The 20,705-nt window shown below is 37.4% G+C and overlaps 1 protein-coding gene across 2 annotated transcripts in view; it reads right to left on the bottom strand.

Moving 5' to 3' along the window:
- Nucleotides 1-20,705, bottom strand: part of csmd3a (CUB and Sushi multiple domains 3a) — a 579,356-nt gene that overhangs the window by 194,031 nt on the left and 364,620 nt on the right. For both annotated transcript variants that reach the window (XM_067447773.1, XM_067447774.1), the window contains exons 35-36: nt 7,402-7,526; nt 2,893-2,989 (exon numbers count right to left, since the gene is read on the bottom strand). In XM_067447773.1, the coding sequence (XP_067303874.1) occupies nt 2,893-2,989; nt 7,402-7,526 (222 nt within the window). The remainder of the gene's footprint in view (nt 1-2,892; nt 2,990-7,401; nt 7,527-20,705) is intronic.

Here is a 20,705-nt window from a genome sequence, read left to right as displayed (position 1 = left end):
AGACACTATACAACATTGAAGCAATAGTGAAAATTAATGTAGCTTTAATAAATAAAAAATTATAATTTCAGATTACCTGTGGTAGTTGTATGAGTGCACACTTACAATTGACTGAATAAAGTAAAATAAAATAAATATGCATTTGACAAGCAAATTTGACAAGCATTTCATGTCCGAGGGCTCTGAGCTGTGAATTTAACCCAAACCCAGAGTTGAACATAACACCTAAATATTTCTATATTTAAATCACTGACAGAGACTCCTCCCCTATCAGCCAACCACTGTGGTCACAGTTAGCAAGCTTGATGACATCATCCACAGCAACGAGATCAACCTCGCCCTTGCTCTTAGCTTAAGACTTCTCTCTATTCCTGAGTAAGAGTTGCTCTCAGCAGCTTTGTAAATCAGTTATAAGAGAAAACTCGTAACTAAGAACTTTTACTGCCATTTAGGAGAACTTTTAGTGAATACGTGAATATGTTTCGTGAATACGGACCCTTTACTTTAATTAAGTATTATTTTTTCTGTAAACTTATGACTTTAACTTCACTACATTAGAGACAAATATCGTCCTCTTTACTCCACTACATTTCTATCAAGGTCCTCGAAGTGGAAAGTCGTTTCTGTCGCAGCTTTGAAAGTCAGCGGATGATTTTATTCTTCTTTAAAAGGTGTTTGGGTTTTTGCAGAAAGCCTTTCAGGAATCACTCTTGTAGAGTCTCGTGAAGTTCAATGATTTCACAGCATTTATTAAACACTGATTTATAGTTTAGAGCAAAATGGAAGAAGACGGATGTCCAAATGCTCATTTAGTGGAGGATTCACATAAACAAAGTTGATTCTGTCTTCAGTGAAGGTGAACAGTGTGAGAATATCAGATGTGTATCAGTGTATTGGATCCGTGCATTCGGCCTTAAAGTGACAGCAGCTTTATAAAGAGCTTTGTAACTTTTCTACAAGTATTTAAATGAGTTTAAGTTAGTCGTATGCTAGTGTGTCAGATGGAGCGTCACTGACTGGCTTAAACCATGATGGCATAATGTGCATTTATACAACTATAATACAATAATGCGGTGACATAAAGAAGGAAATTTACTTTTGATATTTAAGTAATTTGAAAACTAATACTTCTGTGCTTTGACTTAAGTAAAAATCTGTTGTTACAACTTTCACTTGTAACGGAGTAATATTTGACCAGCAGTACTGTTACTTTTACTCCAGTAATGAAGTTGAGTAGTTTGTCCACCTCTGGATCAGACCTATGGCAGGTTTGTGAACCGGCTTTGACCTCCATCAAGTGTAGCCGCTTTGGAATCTCGATGATGGCTATTTATCGAGCGGCCGCTGACATTCAGTGCTAAAGAGGTTGTGACGAATAGAAGCAGGCATTATACTCTCAGCCTTCACCGCGAGGGGAATAGACCGAGGTGCTCCCATACACCCAGCACAGGAAGCCATTTCCCCTTCTTTATGCACGAAGCATCTCCATCCCATAATTTTCTGTAATCTTTTATTCGTCCCCCGAGCAGATTAAACGTCAAACTGTCAACAATACTTAACGCCTTGTGTGAGAGGGATGGCGCCCGCTGAGGTCAGCGCATATTTATTTAGCTTTGTGTGGCTGTACATTGATACGGTGGCAGATAATGAACCGGCGTCATTCACTTCTGAGGGCTCGTCAGCGCTACACTGATACCAGTCTGTCTTCAACTTATACTAAGACCCAGGGAAGTCAATACAAAGTCTATACCATGAGGAGAGAAGACATGGTGGAGAGGCACGGCAAACTAAATCAAGTAAAAGAGCCCTTTCTGAGCCAAAAGACATGCATGATAACGAATGAATTAATATAGAAATATTGCAAGAACATTACAAAGATTAATTAAAATAAAATAACATAATAAGATGAAAAAATAAATACATATAAAATTGCAAAAAAGCTATAGTGAAAAGGTCAATCAAAATAAAATAAAATAAATGACAGACAAAACAAGGCACAAAATATGTCAAGAAAACAAGCCCTTTCTAAGCCAAACAAAGACAAATAAACAAATTTAAAAAAGCATTTTTATGACAGTCTAAAAAATTAATTAATTAATAATTTAATTAATTAATTAATTCATAATAAAATAAAAGGTTTTTTTCCTGAAGCAAAAAATGTGGGAAAAATAAAACAATTAAGATAGAGAATTAAACAAAATATTTAAAAAAAATAAATAAATAAATAAATACATATATGGTGGTGGTGGTTTGAGGAGAGACCCGTCATAAGTGTAAAGCGCTTTGGGTGTACATATGAAAGGGCTATATAAATGCCTCATTCATTCATTCATTCATACACACTCATACACTCTCTCACACACACTCACTCACTAAAACAGATTGCAAAAAAGCAGTTAAGAAAAAGGTTATGCAATAAACAAAATAAAATGAACAAAATGAATTAAAATCTGTCTTTCACCTCAGTCAGTTTGAGTCCCCGGTGCTACACTGATATCATTCTCTTCTACTTATTCAGCCAGGAAAGTAAAAAAAAAGGTTATATTTACAATATAAAATATAATAAATAAATAAAATAAAAGGGCTCTGTTGATTGGAGTCATGTACACGGATATCATTCTTTACCAAAAGCCTCAGCAGGGAAACTCTTCAGTCCCACTGCTTATAGAGCTGTTGATCCAGGATATCCCATGACAGCTCAAATATGGATGTGCTTTGGAAAACTCCAGACGAAAGGCAAGCAGCACGAGGTTACACAAACTTCTTATTTCACAGATATGACACCTTGAGCTCTTCAGACCGGACATATTAAAGTCAGCATGGCGTGCTTAGGTTATCTGGAGAACAATATCAAACTTAGGGAGGAAAATGGCCTTAAGTTTTCCGTCTTACCCGAATAGCTCCCGAGTCTCGGAGCGTTGCTGTCGACGCCGTCGTAAAAGTCCAGCGAATCCCAGTTGTGTTCGGTGGAAAACGTCACTACTGTAATCTACAGAAACACAACAGAAAGCTTTCAGTCACCTCAAAAACACACCAATAAATTAAAATAATGCGGGACTTTTAAATTTCAACTGTTTTGGTGCATCTAATTTGAAATCATAAATATTATTTAAATATCACAAGTCAGCTCTGGACTGATAATGTAACGAACTGCTCTGAGACAGAAGGTTGGAGATCCAAACGCAGTATTTATTAAAGGGTAATCCAAAGTCGTAGTCCATAGAACAGGCAAAAGGTCATAACAGGAAATCAGTCCGAAAAGGCAAACAAAACAGAAGGAACAGGCAAAAGGGTAATCCACGGAGAAGGCAAGAAATCAAAGACCAAGATACATGAAACCAGGGAAACGCTCAGAAATGCAGTTGTGACACTAAGCACGACTTCGCAATGAATGAGGGAGTGAACAAGGTATATATAGGCAGAGGTAATGAGGTGATGAGACACAGGTGTAAACAGTGAGTGCTAATGAGTCCAAGGATTATGGGTAATGTAGTTTGTGATGGAGTGACAGTCCGGGGTGGAGTGCCCTCTGGTGGTGATCACGGGCACTCACACTGGTGAATTGTGACAGATAAAGCCATGCAAAATTCATGCAAAATAAATAGGCTTATAAATCTATAAAGGGAAGAGACATCAAAGGCTGTGTTCGACGGAACGGGGAAATCTGACTAATGCTAAAGCAACGTTTGGTCCAGCGTTCGGCTCGTGAGTCATACATCATCTGTTGTTTTCGTATTTACACAGATTTCAGTTTATGTTAATACTTTTGCATATTGTCCAGAGCGTTAATATATAATGTTTAGACCCTTTTTTATTTGCTCATCTTATTTTGCATCACTATGAAGTGTAGTATTACCTCCTTAAATTTCAAAAGTCGCAGAGAACAGAAAAAATACAGTTCAATAATAAAGCAGAGCAGAAAATAATGGGATTCCCTTGATGATATTTTTTTTTTTCCTGGCAAGCGTTAAGCAATCAAACACGCCTCAACTAATCACAATTTGAAATGTTTTTCTGAAGATACTTAGAGGAACTGTATGGGGCTGCAGCTATCGATTCTTTTTGTTATCGATTGATCTAGCACTTAATTAATCGATTAATCAGATAATAATTACTTTTTTTCTTTATTAAAGAGCACTACTAAATATATAAGAGAAACTAAGACGGGTATCTTAAAATGAACATCTAATTTGTTTTATTTTTAGAAAAAATAAGTTTTATTGCTGAAATTGCATACATTAATAACTGTGAAACTAAACAATTTTAATGCATACAATTACAATACTATATTATATAAAAATCTATTTCAAATTACTTTAAAAAGGTACACATAGAATCTAAAACTAAACCTGCAACCAATAAACCAAAATAGTAGTAGCCTAATATAAATAACAATAATGTCTAAACATTGAATTTATGTTGTGCAACTTAACTTTCATGTTTCAGCTCAGGCATGACATAAGCCTTTACTGTCTTCTGAAAGCTTTGTGGCTTTTGTAAGAAGCACAAAATATTGGACAGGGTAACTTGAAATAAGAACAAGAGATGCGCGGATCAGCTCTAACATCACCAAATCAGCTCAACAAACCATCCGGCCGCTCCCGATCGTCACAACTTCAATCCTCAGTGTTAAGCGCGATGTTATTGTCACATATTAGCTACACTGAAGTAGTTTGCTTTAAAAAAAATTAGACTATTTCGCGAAATTACATTTCTTAACCTAAACAACTTCGTGAGCAAACGCGAGAGATTGTATTTAATTCAGATAAAGTAGGCTACATCACACATAGGCTACAAATCTACATTTTGATCTAATCATTCATCATTGTAACACATCTTGTTTTATTAAGTTAGTAGCTATAAATATGATTAAAGTGTGATATTTAAATTACACAAATCAATGAAAGCACGCAGCTCTGAAAGCACGAGCGCTGCTCATCACACACACACACACACACACACACACACACACACACACACACACACACACACACACACACACACACACACACACACACACACACACACACACGTTACAGCTTCTGATGTTTGTTGTGCCTAGCATTGAGAACATTTTAATGGTGTATTTTGAAGATATTATTAAGTATATAGTCTCATTAAAGATTTCACACACATCACAATGACGGTGATCCATGTGCAAAGCTGCAAACTCCATTGCGTTCATGTGTTTGGAGTTGCTCGTATCTCCTCAGCTGACGCGTGAACTGCCGCAAATGAAACTTAAATGTTCAGCGTCGCATCCTGAAGCTCAACACACAGTTGTCTTCTTTAAAAACAGCGAGGCTAAATGATATTACCAGTGCTGATGCCCGCTCTCTCTCTCTCGCATTGCGGTCTTTGACCTCGACATGAGCTGAAACTGAAAGTTAAAGAACGACACGCATTCATTGCGTTTTACATTGAAATGAGAGTTCTGCGTCTTTATTCAAATCAACACATTATGATTTCTCTCATCCACACGCAATTTTTGGGATGTTTACCCACCTGAACCACGGATATAACCGTAATCCATGCATACTCCGAGTCCTTACACAAAAAATGTATTTCTGCAACATCTGTGTGTAGTTAAATGGACTAAACGAAGCGTCGAGGCAGATGATTTTGCCTCGAGGAATTTTTTTTTATTCGATTAACTACTCGATGAATGGTTTCAGCCCTAGAACTGTATGCAAGAAATGTATTTCAATGAATCATAAAATGGCCCTGATATGTCACTAGACATTAAGAAATCATGTTCATTTCAAACACTTCTATCACTGACAACAGGTAGTCCGGCCAGGATATTGTCATTTTAAAGTTGTTGTTGCAGCTCAACTGATGTTGATGTTGACATGTTTGGGTTTTGGCCTGAAGCTCCGCCCTCCATCTATCGACGAATCATGAAGTCAGTAGTGTTTCGGGTTGCCAGATCTGCTCTAGTTACCACAGCTGCAGATCTACAAACGTTCCTGCAGCCAATCTGGCAACCTCGAGTCAGGGGGAGGGGGAAGGGATACACCGCTCTACAGCCATTAGAAAGTGATTGCAGTACCAGTTTCGTCCACAATCTTACATACACTTCCTTTAAAACACATTGCCAACATGAATTAATATGTAGAAAGATTGATTTATCGCAAGAATAATATTAATTATCATCTTGCTAACATGTTTTAACTTGAATTAACACGTTTTAATGTTGCCATGTTTGACATGTTTGAGTATGTTAACATGAATTGCATTTTTCAGCTTAAAGGGTTAGTTCACCCAAAAATGAAATCTGTCATTAACTCCTCCCCCTAATGTCGTTCCAGACCCGTAAGACCTCCGTTCATCTTCACACACAGTTTAAGATATTTTATATTTAGTCCGAGAGCGTATGCAAGTGTATGCACACTATACTGTCCATGTCCAGAAAGGGAATAAAAACATCATCACAGTAGTCCATATGAGACATCAGTGGGTTAATTAGAGTCTCTTGAAGCATCCAAAATACATTTGGGTCCAAAAATAACAAAAACTACGACTTTATTCAGCATTGGCTTCTCTTCCGCGTTTGTGTTCAATCCTCAAATAAAGATTCAAACGGTTATGAGTCAGTGAATCGATTCATGATTCGGATCGCGTGTCAAACTGCTGAAATCACGTGAGCTGCGTCTGAAACCTGGAGAATGCCGCCTTCGGAGGACACATTTGAAGGCAGGAAGGCATCAAGCTGCGTCTGAATCTAATGTTAGCTTCACTTCCTGTCTCCTGAGAGACCTTCATCTGATCGAAGGCAGCACACGTGTCCTTCACTGCCTTTGATATCCCACAATCCTGTGCTTTCTATTCAATGACAGTTGAGCTGGGAAAAAAAGATGGCATCCAGAAGTTGCGTTTGCGGGTCAGTTTGTGTGTAAATGTACGATTTTTACCAACATATTGCACTTCTGATGTCATTTCTAGCGAGAAATCACTACTGTTGTAATTAAATATGTGTTTAGTTCTCACCAAAGCTCGCTCTATTTAGCTGTAGATCATTAAACCGTTACACTGCCTTAGAAGTCTGTCCGAAATTAGTTTCATGAGATGCCTTCATACACAAAACGCTGCCTTACAAGTCATAGTCTGATGAGGCAGCGAGGCAACGAGTCAGCAGCCTCGGATTTCGGACGCAGCCCACGTGACATTGGCAATCTGAATCCTGAATCAATTCACTGATTCATAACCGTTTGAATCTTTATTTGAGGATTGAACACAAACGCGGAAGAGAAGACAATGCTGAATAAAGTGAAGATGAACGGAGGTCTTACGGGTGTGGAACGACATTAGGGAGAGGAGTTAATGACAGACATTTCATTTTTGGGTGAACTAACCCTTAAACACTTCCTTTAAAAAACAAAAACAAGAGTTTTTACTCACTTGGATTCCGGTTCCCTCCGGCACAAAGATTTTCCAGACGCAGTTCAGGTGGTTGTCATAGGGATCGGGGTATCCCGGAGACAGGACGGTCCCACGGCGCGCTGTCAGGATTCCTCCGCACGGAACTGGAGGATTTCGGGAAAAAAGACGAGGCAGAAAAGAAACAACGGGTCAAGTAAACGAGTAACAAATAAACAAATCAAATAAAAAAGTACCTTAAAATGAGCAACTTAAATAAAATAAATAATCAATATATAGCAATAATATATATATATATATATATATATTATATATATATATATATATATATATATATATATATAACAAATAATATTTATGAATAATACAAATATTATATATATAATATTTGTATTAATTATAAACATTATCTGTCATATTGTATATATTGTAGTATATGATACTTAGAGCACCTTAAAGGGCCAGAAAAAGTTAAATAAAATTAATAATGAATGCATAACAATAATTATATTACTAATAAATACAAAACTAATATAAAAATAATTAATAAAATAAAATTAATAAATAATATTATTTATAAAAATATAAATATATTAGCAATAATAAACAAACAAATAATAGTAGTAGTAATAATATATATATATATATATATATATATATATATATATATATATATATATATATATATATATATATATATATATATATATATATATATATATATATATATATAATGAAATAAAACAAAACAAAATACTTAGAGCATCTTAAAAGGCCAGATAAAGTCAATTTTCGTTACACATTTGACTGTTTTAACATGACAGACAGGAAACAACAAACAAAACCAAGTAAACACTCCTTTTCCCAGCTAAAAATATCAAAATAGAATGAGAAAATTATGCACAAATCAACAAATAAATAATAAACACATTAATAATAATACATTAATATTTACAAAAACAAATAAAATGTAAAATGTATCCAAAAAATGCATAAAATAGAGCACATTACAAAGGCGAGATAGTCCTCCTGAAACACTGTTCGAGTCGTCTCCGAGGCAGATCAAGCTTTCAAGTTTTAATAAAAGATTATGAAGACAAACAAGAACACAAATGATAAAAGTACTGTACGAGAGCACATTACAGCCGTAATATTTCAAAATGAGGTCTATTCAAAAGCACAATGCGAGAAGGCTTTCTATTGTAATGATGACAATCGACCGCGCCAGTCCATCTTAACGTCATTACAGGTGCCCAACATTAAAGCTAAAGTCGTGCGTCTTTAATCTGGCACAGCCATCACATCGACTAGTTACATATCAAAAACAGCTCCTTTATTCTTCATGCATCACTTCTTCCCGATCGGGTGTCCTGTATCATGGCCACAGAACATCTTTCATACAGGCTTCATCCAGTTCTGCTTAAAACGCATTATTCATTCATCATTTTCAATTATTCAACCTCGCACTTCTTCTATTTGAAGTTCCCTCTCATATCCTTTGAGCAGAAAGAAACTCTTATCTTCTGAAGAGTTCTCCAGCTTAAGTGCAACCATAATGATATTTTTCACAGCCGCTGACAGACACTAATTCAATCTGTGTAGAACGGACACTTCGGAGCGGATACACCAAACTGGCTATTAGACCACACTGTAAAGTTCATCACTTAAAGGAGCGGGTCACTTTAAACCAGCACTGGGTAACTTTTGCTCTCAGGGTCCCCCTACAGTTGGGAAAAAATAATGTCCTCAACTACTGTCGTAAACTCTGTCATCCTACATCAGGGGATGCCATCGCACGTGCATTTGTGGACATGATACCATGATAGCCCTGAACTAGTGATGTGCGGGTCGTCTCATAACCCGCGGACCCCGTATGTCTATTTAATGGTCGCGGGTGCGGGGCGGGTTGTAAAAATATATACAGTGGTGTGGGGCGGGCCAAATAACTTCATAAAAGCGGCCCGCGGGTTGAAAAAAAAGCAGACGCATCACTAAAGCCCCTTTCACACTGCGATCCCGGCAAATACACGGATAATGCGACCCGGCATTTGTTCCCGGGCCGCTAGATTTGGTCCATTCACACTGCCAGCGAAATACCGTAATATGTGCGGTTTCACACACAACCCGTAACGGTCCCGGGTCGAGTTGACACGTGACATCCGGATGTGACGTACAGGGAGTGCAGAATTATTAGGCAAATGAGTATTTTGACCACATCATCCTGGTTATGCATGTTGTCTTACTCCAAGCTGTGTAGGCTGGAAAGCCTACTACCAATTAAGCATATTAGGTGATGTGCATCTCTGTAATGAGAAGGGGTGTGGTCTAATGACATCAACACCCTATATCAGGTGTGCATAATTATTAGGCAACTTCCTTTCCTTTGGCAAAATGGGTCAAAAGAATGGGTGTTCTTCTGGCGGCGCGTGTGAAATGTCTTCATCCCAGGTAACGTTACAGTCAGTGGCTTATGTCTCAGCATGTCATATGAATATCATTTCATGGGTTTTATTTTTTTCAAACGCCAAATAATCGCGATGCTCAGGTTTACAAGCCAGCGTCATTATAGTAGTCTATTGGTTAGCGTTTTACAAAATCTATATGATACTTCAGTTCACTGTTTGAGTGGTAGCTCACCGTAACAAGCAGGACAGCATCGGTCGGGCACGCCTCCTTCAGCTCACGCCGACGAGCAAACGCTGGTCACATGTTGATCCTCCTCCTGCCTCCGATCACTTTCTCGTTTCCTCTTATTGCTTTCCTCCAACAAAACCTTTTCTTTCTTATTTGTCTCTGCTGCTTTAGACATGACTATAACATCCAGCAAACAAACGATAGTTGGGCTCGCACGTCCGAATGTAAGGAAGTGTGTGTGTTGGTGGAAGTGACGTATATGCCGTAAAGCAGTCGAATTTTGTAGTTCTTTTTGTTCTCGGGTTACAACCCGAAACCCGAAGTTTAAAAGTACGATTAAAAACGATACAGACCCCATCAGGCTATGGCAGACGTGTCATTCAACCTATTGTAAGTCGATTTATCATCACAAGAGTCTTGAAAATATATTATGAAGGTTGAAAAGTTACCTTGTGCTGCTTTAACTCATCCTCATGTTTCAATCCTGCATGAATATCAGGGCTTTTCTTTCTTTCTTTCTTTCTTTCTTTCTTTCTTTCTTTCTTTCTTTCTTTCTTTCTTTCTTTCTTTCTTTCTTTCTTTCTTTCTTTCTTTCTTTCTTTCTTTCTTTCTTTCTTTCTTTCTTTCTTTCTTTCTTTCTTTGCATGATGAACAAACCAAAATTAAGCTATTTCATGAACTCTTTCCCTGCCAGCGTTTAAAAACAAAAGACACCGCCAGGATTTTTGACCATTTTCACAAAAATGTAATAGCCCATAGAATATTTAGCTTTATGAATATCTGAGCATGCAATATATCAAAATAAAGAGCTGACCCTCTTCTTTTTAAAGGGATAGTTCACCCAGTATAAATCATACGAATCTCATCTAGTATTCACAGCGCCATTAATTCTGCTGAAGAAGGTCAAAGTACCGCATTTATTTAATAAAAATGCAGTAAAAAACGTAATACAATGAAATATTATTCTGATGTACATCATCTGTTCGCTACGTGAATATATAGTAAAGTGTAATTTATTTCTGTGATCAAAGCTGAATTTATCATCATTACTCATTCGTTCAGTGTCACTAATCATTCTCATATGAGGATTTGATGCTCAACAAACATTTATGATTATTAGTTTTGCTGCTCATGGTGCTGCTTAATTTTTGCGGAAACCACCACACCATTCAAACATTTGTGGTAAAATTAAAAAAGAGAGAAATTAATCATTTTGTTGATTAGACATAGGCTACATTAAATTGATCACAAGTGATATTTGTAATATTACAAAAGATAATAATTTAGTTCAATGGACAGCATTTATTAAATTTCTCATCAAAGAATCCTGAAAAATTAAATGCATCATGGTTTCCACAACATTTTTAAGCAGCCCAACTGTTTTCAACACTGATAATAATCCTAAATGTGTGTTGATCATCAGATCCTCATCTGAGAATGATTAGTGAAGGATCATGTGACACTGAAGACTGGAGTAATGATGATAAATTCAGCTTTGATCACTGGAATAAATCACACTTTACTATATATTAACATAGAAAAAGGCTGTTTTCATGTGTAATGGTATTTCACAATATTACTGATTTATCTGTATTTTTGATTAAATAAATGCAGCTTTGGTGAGCAGAAGATAAACATGTAAAAAGCTGTCAGTTAGCACTGCATTATTCATATGATATAGGCCTGCTTTATAGTCAACAAATAGCCTATATTGAGATGGCTTGAAAAACACACATAAAGCATATTGTCACAATCGTCTGATTGTCGTCGTCACGTTTCAGCTCATAACGATTGTTTTCCTTCAGCTGCAGCTCCAGCGTGACAGTAAGTTTCTATGAATCCGCTTTTGGACTTTCTGTGAGAGCGCGCTCCTCATATTTAGATACGAATAAAATGACAGGTCATGCATAGATTATTTTTTGTCTCTGAATTTAAATCTTGATGTATTCACATTGGTTTCTATGTATAAATACACTTGCCCGTGACCTCAAGAAGCGCGCAATAAACCGAGGTAGAGAAAGCTGTCTATAGCGTCCCTGTTAACTTGCCCGCCCTTGTGCAGGTAACGCCAGTTCGAATCCCGCTCGGAGCGGGTCGACTAGGATCGGTCACTGGTCATAATGTAATGCCTGATTGCTGAACACATAATGCTGGAATGCCATGAGAGTGAGTAAATAATAACAAATTAAAATGTTTTTGTTTGAACTGTCTATAAATGAAATGAAAATAAAAGTATAAAGCAACAAAATCTTTATTATTCAAAAATATTATACAATCATATAAATACAAAATATACATAAATAATAATATTAGTTATAAAAATATAATATAAATAATATATTAACACAAAATACAAATACTACTACTACTACTAATAATATCAGTAATACTTAACATCCTTAAAATAACATTGCAAATTATATTCTGTTTTCTTGCCCTAATTGGAAAATTGTTTAATCCTATAATAAAATGTATGCTTAAAACGACAATAAAATCTGGAAGCAGGGTAAGAAAAAAACATTATTTAAAAATAAATCTCTCAAATATCTTTGATACAGTGTTAACTGCAAAACAAGAGTGAACAAAACGATTTACTGCACTAGATACATTTATAAGCATGTGAAGATCTCAAGGACTTGTAGCGTGTATGCAAAATCTCCACACTTAATTAATGCATTGTGCTTTCTAGACGAGCAGGAGCATGTCGTTTTAAACCACTTCAATTTGCGCTTTTCAAAAAGCACACGGACGTCAGCGGAGAAGAACAGCTGAGGGGAAAACACACTAACTAGGATAAATTGAAAAGACGAGGAATGAATCTTCTGGCAAGCCTGATACTCTTTGTCACCTTTGCAGGGCTCAGTCAAGCAATTTTTATGCGCTTGTTGAGGCTGTGCCAGACATTGTGCTCAGCACCTTTTGTGCCGCTATCAATAAGAGCCAATCCTCTCTGGATGTTAACTACCGCAAGGGCGTTCTGTCTTCACAGGCAGTGTCTGACAGTATCTGTCAAAGGCACAAGGCCATCTAGAGGCTCGAGTCGATCGCTTTGTTTTCAATCGCCAGGTGCGCCTCCGGGCCGGCTCGCCATCGCTTTTTTACCGTGCGAAAAAAAAAAACACTCATCTGTTTGTGCTTTACCCTTTTCCCTTCTGATGCCTGGAAGAACATTTTGCATGGTTAATTCAAGGCAATTATTCAGTTGACTTCCATTTGAAGCGCATCTATATTCCACAGGTGATGTCCCATGCGCGCTCACGCCCCCGCTATAATCAAAAAGGTTTCCAGCTACGCTAATGTCTTCATTAGCAGCCGCGTTGAAGAGAGGATGAGCTAGTCGCTCGGGGCCAAAGAGCAATTTCATGTGAGTCAATGGAACGTGAAGACACGGCCATAAATAGAGTAACACACATGTTTGGGTAATGTCACACTCGGTCATGGCTAGTGTAAGGTTTGCTGTAATCCGCCTCATTAAAGTGATAGTTCACCCAAAAAGGAAAATTCTGCCATCATTTACTCACCCTAATGTTGTTCCAAACCTGTATGAGTTTCTTTGTTCTGCTGAACCAAAAGAAGATGTTTGGAAGAATATTTGTAACCAAGTAGATTCACTACCATAAGCCCTATTCGGACAGATTGGTTAAACATGGGGACGTGGGGGTAAAATAAATTAAATTAGATTCTTTATTTAATGACCACAAAGCCAAGCTGGTGGAATTTGTTTTCAGTACAGTTCCTAACATTACAATAAACAATACACATATAAACAGTAACATAAGGATGGTCATGCTTACTCCACAGTCCTCAACGTTCAGAGTTCAATATGTTTATAGCCATAGGTATGAAACTGTTTTTAAAACGAGTATATATACCCTATAACACAATTATTACCAGAGGTTCTCTGTGATTTTAGTCCCGTCTGAATGTGCCATCTCGGTAATCATTACGGACGATATCAGTAAAGATTACAGAGACTTTTACCTTCTGTACAAAGGTCCGGAGAAATGACCTCGGGTAATACTAATCCTGTTTGAATAGACCCGCTGTAAAAATGTACGGTAAAATTTTGTCATTTTCTGTTTAAAAGTTTAAAAAGCGCATTTTGCGAGCATGGGGGCGCTTGAAGCATTAGGTTGCCTTGTAGGTGGGACAATTCTGTGGCAAACCTCCAGTATTTTCTGCATATTTAAAGCAAAAAGAAGATCAAAAGCACTTATTAGAGGCACAATACTTATTTTAGCTCTGAGGAAAAAAGTGTCTATTACCAACACAATCCAATCAGAATCATTAGACTGGACCTAACTGTTTTATAAAACATATTGTTATGTCCAAGGACGTATTTGTTTTCCTTCCCCCCCCCTCCCCTCCTGTTTTCTTTCCATGTTTCCGCAAGCAGGAAATGATGGCTGCCACCTGACTCCAATAAGCAATTGATCTGCTGTGATTGGATGAGGAGAGAGATTGTGGGAATTTAAGCAGTCCTTTCCAGACACGGAGGGTGTGTGTGTGTGGAGGGCTGTTCTGGGAGGATTTGCTTCTCAAACTCTATCAGCTTTATTAGTTTATTTCTTTGTCTTTGTTATTTTAAAGGAGAACCATTGTTGCTATTGAGTTTGTATTGTGTTAAAGTTATTGTGGTAACTGGCACCTACTATAAGTCAACTCTTTTGTTTTGTAAGTCACATTCTGTTTGTAGTTAATGATCTTGTCGTCTTTTTGTTTATCACTTTTATATTGTTAATTATTTGGGGAAAGGATTAGTAGAGAGGTGGGTGCCAATTTCTTTATATTCTGTTTTCTCCTGTTTAAGTTAGTTAGGGAGTCAGCGTACTTCTGTTGTATTTTGTTTTCTTTACTTTTTGAGTTTAGTTAGTTTTCTCCTGATTAGTTAGAGGTTTTATGTTTGTTGTTTTGGCCTTGCCCCCTCTTGAAGCCTCAATCCTCCCATTTGGAAAATAAAAGTCATTGTTCTTTTTCCACACAAGTTGTCTTGAGGTCTCTCTCTTGTTAAGAAGCTCTGGGGTTGGGAACAGAACCTTGCTGCCTCCACACATCACACCAACAGCTATTCTGTTACAAGTCCTTTTAACCCTAGACTACATAGGGACGTAACACACACTCATATATATATAGGAGACGGAGTTCAGACTGGCGCTCATGTTGTGTGTTTGCTCAAGTGATAACAGGAACGTCATACACACATGGCGACAAGGCTGTGGTGTGTAAAGCGAGTTACTCCTCACACTTCTGCTGGTTTTACTGAGATGTCTTATCCCATGCGAATTGCCCATTAATATTACAAACGTCCTGAGGTAAAATTACTTTACCCCCACGTCCCCATGTTAATCTAATCCCGTCCGAATAGGGCTATTCGCCTTATTCACCTGGCGGCCATTTTGAAAACTCTAACGGTGTTGTGGGGTACACAAACCCGGAAGTTGGGCTCCGGTACGGTACTAATCAGTAGCAGCATTCTGTGTCACTCACTTTCTGCCTGCTGTGTGTAACAAAATCATGTAATGCATCACTGATAATATGTTTATGTATATAGTTTTCATTTGTAAATGTTTTTTAATTTTGCTCTTAACGTAATTTCTAATGTTCTGCCCTTTTCTGGTACGTTTTTCCATACTTACAATATACAAGTATTCCTCCATACCAATAAATGTACATAGTTACCTTTACAAACCTAGACCAGTGTGCCTATCAATGTTTCTGAATGACTTATTTCTTTCTGATGTTTTGACCAGTTGTAAAGTTATGAAAGACATCATTCATGTGTAATAAAATTGCACTTTATTCTTTAGATAAATGGACATTTTATTTTACATATATGAAGATGAATAAGGCGAATAGTAGGGGGGAAAAATACTCTCTCTGATTTGTTACAAACATTCTTCAAAATTGTGGAACAAATAAACTTATACAGGTATATTAGTAATATAATATATTTTATTACAATTTATTATTATTTTATTTTAGATGAGTAAATAATAAAAATCATATTTACATGGAACATGAATGCTGTCATCCTAATTTAGATTAATGCTTTAATAAGAGAATTGATTATTATAATATAATATAATATAATATAATATAATATAATATAACATAATATAATATAATATAATTAACATAATATAATATAATTAACATAATATAATATAATATAATATAATTAACATAATATAATATAATATAATATAATTAACATAATATAATATAATATAATATAATATAATTAACATAATATAATTAACATAATATAATATATTTTATTAAAATATGTATATTATTTTAGACGAGTAAATATACTCTAATTGCAGAAATAATTTGTATTCATCTGATATATTGATAGCTTCCCTTTAATTAGCTGCAATGTAAATTTATCTCTTCGTTTGTCCAGTTATTGAACATCAATGATGTCAATTTGCTATAGTTAGATGTTTTAATGCTCAAATGATGAACCGACTCAATCCGGCACCAGCGAGTGGCTGACAGGTGACAGCAGATACTGTGTGTCAAAATAGATCCGCACATTATTATCCCTAACATAAGCGAGACAAGAAATCCCCTGAGATGGAGATGGATCCGCACCTCCCATGACATGAGCTGCTGACCGACGAGCGGCTAAACTTCCCCAAAACGACGAGTATGCATGTTATTAAAGCAGACAAGACAAAGTGACAAAGGTGAATGGTCCTGTGCAGAAGATACAGAGCAGTTTCCAACAGCAACCCCGTGCGCTTTCCCACACTGTAAAACTGCAGTTGATTCATTGAGGCTTTTCCCCTCAGCAGAAATAATCGATGATAACAGGTGTTACTGTCAGAGGTGCAGCGTTTGATTTAGGCCTCGCAGCATCGCCGCACGATAAGAATGAGCCGGGATGATTTTTCATTTCTGGAAGGAATTTACAAATGCAAAACTTCACGTACAAGAATCCCTCATATGACTCTAGTAAGGCTGAGTTTTGCCACGGCAAGCACCAATCACGTTTTCTTCAGATAAGGTGCATGTCTAATTGCCTATTAAAGGGATAGTTCGCCTAAAAATGAAAATTACTCCATGATTTACTCGCCCTCAAGCCATCCTAGGTGTGCATGACTTTCTTCTTTCAGACGAACACATTCAGAGTTAAAATCTCCTAGCTCTTTCAAGCTTTATAACGACAGCCCACAATTTGAAGAACACTTAAAAGTGAATCCATCCATTGTGAAAGTGCATCCACAGGGCTCCGGGGATTAATAAAGACCTTTTGAAGCCAATCGCTTTTGTGTGTTGGAAAAATATAGATAGAGAAAAATATTATGCTACGTCGTCATCTCACAAGTTATGCATTTTTACGCTACGTCTGACATCCTCGTTGTGCCAGTTACGCTTTTTTACGCTACGTCATCTCACTAGTTATGCTTTTTAACGCTACGTCTGACATCTTTGTTGTACCAGCTACGCTTTTTTATGCTACGTCGTCATCTAGCAAATTATGCTTTTTTACGCTACGTCTGAAATCAACATCATGCCAGTTACGTTTTTTTACGCTACGTTGTCATCTCGCAAGCTATGCTTTTTTACGCTATATCTGACATCTTTGTTGTGCCATTCAATTTTTTTTATGCTACGCCGTCTCGCAAGTTATGCTTTTTTACACTACGTCTGACATCATCGTTGTACCAGCTACGCTTTTTTATGCTACATCGTCATCTGTTAAGTTATGCTTTTTTACGCTACGTCTGAAATCAACATCATGCCAGTTACGCTTTTTTACGCTACGCCTGACTTCATCGTCGTGCCAGCTACGTTTTTTTACGCTATGTTGTCGTCTCGCAAGGTATGCTTTTTTACGCTACGTTTGACATCATTGTTGTACCAGCAGCACTTTTTTATGCTATGTTGTCGTCTTGCAAGTTACGCGTTTTTATGCTATGTCTGGCATAATTGTTGTACCAGCTACGCTTTTTTATGCTATGTCGTCTTGCAAGTTATGCTTTTTTACGCTACGTCTGACATCATCGTTGTGCCAGTTACGCTTTTTTACGCTACGTCATCTCACAAGTTATGCTTTTTTACGCTACGTCTGACATCATCGTTGTACCAGCTACGTTTTTTTATGCTACGTCATCATCTCTTAAGTTATGCTTTTTTACGTTACGTCTGACATCATCGTTGTACCAGCAGCGCTTTTTTATGCTACGTCATCATCTAGCAAATTATGCTTTTTTACGCTACGTCTGAAATCAACATCATGCCAGTTACGTTTTTTTACGCTACGTTGTCGTCTCACAAGGTATGCTTTTTTACGCTATGTCTGGCATAATTGTTGTACCAGCTACGCTTTTTTATGCTATGTCGTCTTGCAAGTTATGCTTTTTTACGCTACGTCTGACATCATCGTTGTACCAGCTACGTTTTTTTATGCTACGTCATCATCTCTTAAGTTATGCTTTTTTACGCTACGTCTGAAATCAACATCACGCCAGTTATGCTTTTTTACGCTACGCCTAACTTCATCGTCGTGCCAGTTACGTTTTTTTACGCTACGTTTTCCACCTGCAAGGTATGCTTTTTTACGCTATATCTGACATCATTGTTGTGCCATTCACGTTTTATACGCCGTCTCGCAAGTTATGCTTTTTTATGCTACGTTTGACATCATTGTTGTACCAGCTGTGCTTTTTTTATGCTATGTGGTCGTCTATATGCTTTATGCTATGTTTATACGTCTTTATGCTATGCTAAGTGTCGTCGTCTTGCAAGTTATGCCTTTTTACGCTACGTCTGATATCATCGTCGTGCCAGTTACGCTTTTTTACGCTATGTCTGACATAATTGTTGTACCAGCTATGCTTTTTTATGCTATGTCGTCGTCTTGCAAGTTATGCTTTTTTTACGTTACGTCAGACGTCATCGTCGTGCCAGTTAAGCTTTTTTACGCTACGTCTGACATCATCGTCATGTCTGTAACGCTTTTTTACGCTACGTCTGACGTCGTCATCTCGCAAGTTATGCTTTTTTACGCTACGTCCATCATCATCTTCGTGCCAGTTTTGCTTTTTTCACTACATCAGACGTCATCGTCACAACAGTTATGCTTTTTTATGCTACATCCAACGTCTCTCACAGTTCAAAATTATTATGCTAGGGCCAACGTCATAGTCAGGGCAGTTAAATTATTTGTCAATGTAAACTATGTCAATGTAATGCCATTTATGCTTTTTTACACTATGTCATTGTCGTTCCAGTTACACTTTTTTAGTCCTCTTAGTTCCAGTGAAAAGAACAATCACATGGACGAGTCTGGGTTTGGCGTTGCCAGGAGAACAGGACTTACCTGACTGTGTTGAGCCAAGTGTAAAGTTTGGTGGAGAGGGAATTATGGGATGGGGTTGTATTTCAGGGATTTGCCTCTTAGTTCCAGTGAAAGGAACTCTTAATGCTTCACCAAGACATTTTGGACAATTTCACGCTCCTATCTTTGTGGGATCAGTTTGTGGACGGCCCCTTCCTGTCCCAGCATGACTGCGCTCCAGTGCACAAAGCGTCGGTCCATAAAGACATGGATGAGGAGTTTGGTGTGGAGGAACTTGACTGGCCTGCACAGAGTCCTGAGCTCAACCTGATAGAACAGCTTTGGGATCAGCTTTTCCGAGTCTGTAGCCATTTTTAAAAAACATCTTAAGACACATCTTTTCCATTTGCACTTGACCAATACAGAATAGCACTTACTGATCACCACAGCAACGACCAAAAGCGCACACTCCTGGATCATATCTACGTCTCTCATCCGGATTTGTGCCTTCAGGCGGGTATGTTACATAGTTATCATAGCTACCAAAATCCAGTGTTCTGTATTTTGCGTACGTGAGTTTTTGTTGTAGATGGCTATTTCTGCGCGTTTAGCTAGAATACAAAACCAACCCATTGGGCCACTGAATCTGCATTAACGACAACAGCTGGGGCAACAGCCTTAGTCCTAATGGGTTGTTATCATAGCTATCAAAATCCAGTGTTCGGCATTTGGCGTACGTGAGTTTTTGTTGTAGCTGGCTATAAAAAATAAAAAATAAAATAAATAAAAAATATTGTGTACTGTGCTAATTAATTGAGATTTCTTACAGCTCTTACAGGATGTTGGCCTTGTTTGTTTCGTTGCTTCTATTGCTCTCCCCTTTTTTGTAAGTCACTTTGGATAAAAGCGTCTGCTAAATAATTAAATGTAAATGAAATGAATTAGAGCGGAGACTGAGAGCCAGGCCTTCTCGTCCAACATCAGTGCCTGACCTCACAAATGAGCTTCTAGAAGAATGGGCAAAAATCCCCATAAACACACTCCTAAACCTTGAGGAAAGCCTTCCCAGAAGAGCTGGAGCTGTTAGAGAGGGTGGGCCGACTCCATATTAAACCCACAGGATTAACAATGGGAAGCTCATGTGCGTGTAGAGGCAATATAGTGTATTTTAATATAACTCCGATGGTGTTTGTCTGAAAGATATCCATATACACACCTAGGATGGCTTGAGGGTGAGTAAATTATGGGGTAATTTTATGTTTGGGTGAACTATCCCTTTAATTTTGCTTATGAATGTGATTCTGAGTGATACAGGTGAGTAACATCTAAACCTGTGTATGAAAATGCCAGCACTAATTCAACATGTGAAGAAGAAATCTGAAAAGGTACAGTTTTAAAAAAA

The sequence above is a fragment of the Pseudorasbora parva genome, chromosome 7 (assembly GCF_024679245.1).
Source record: "Pseudorasbora parva isolate DD20220531a chromosome 7, ASM2467924v1, whole genome shotgun sequence".
NCBI classification, from domain to species: domain Eukaryota; kingdom Metazoa; phylum Chordata; class Actinopteri; order Cypriniformes; family Gobionidae; genus Pseudorasbora; species Pseudorasbora parva.
This window is presented reverse-complemented; position numbering and strand designations above follow the sequence as displayed.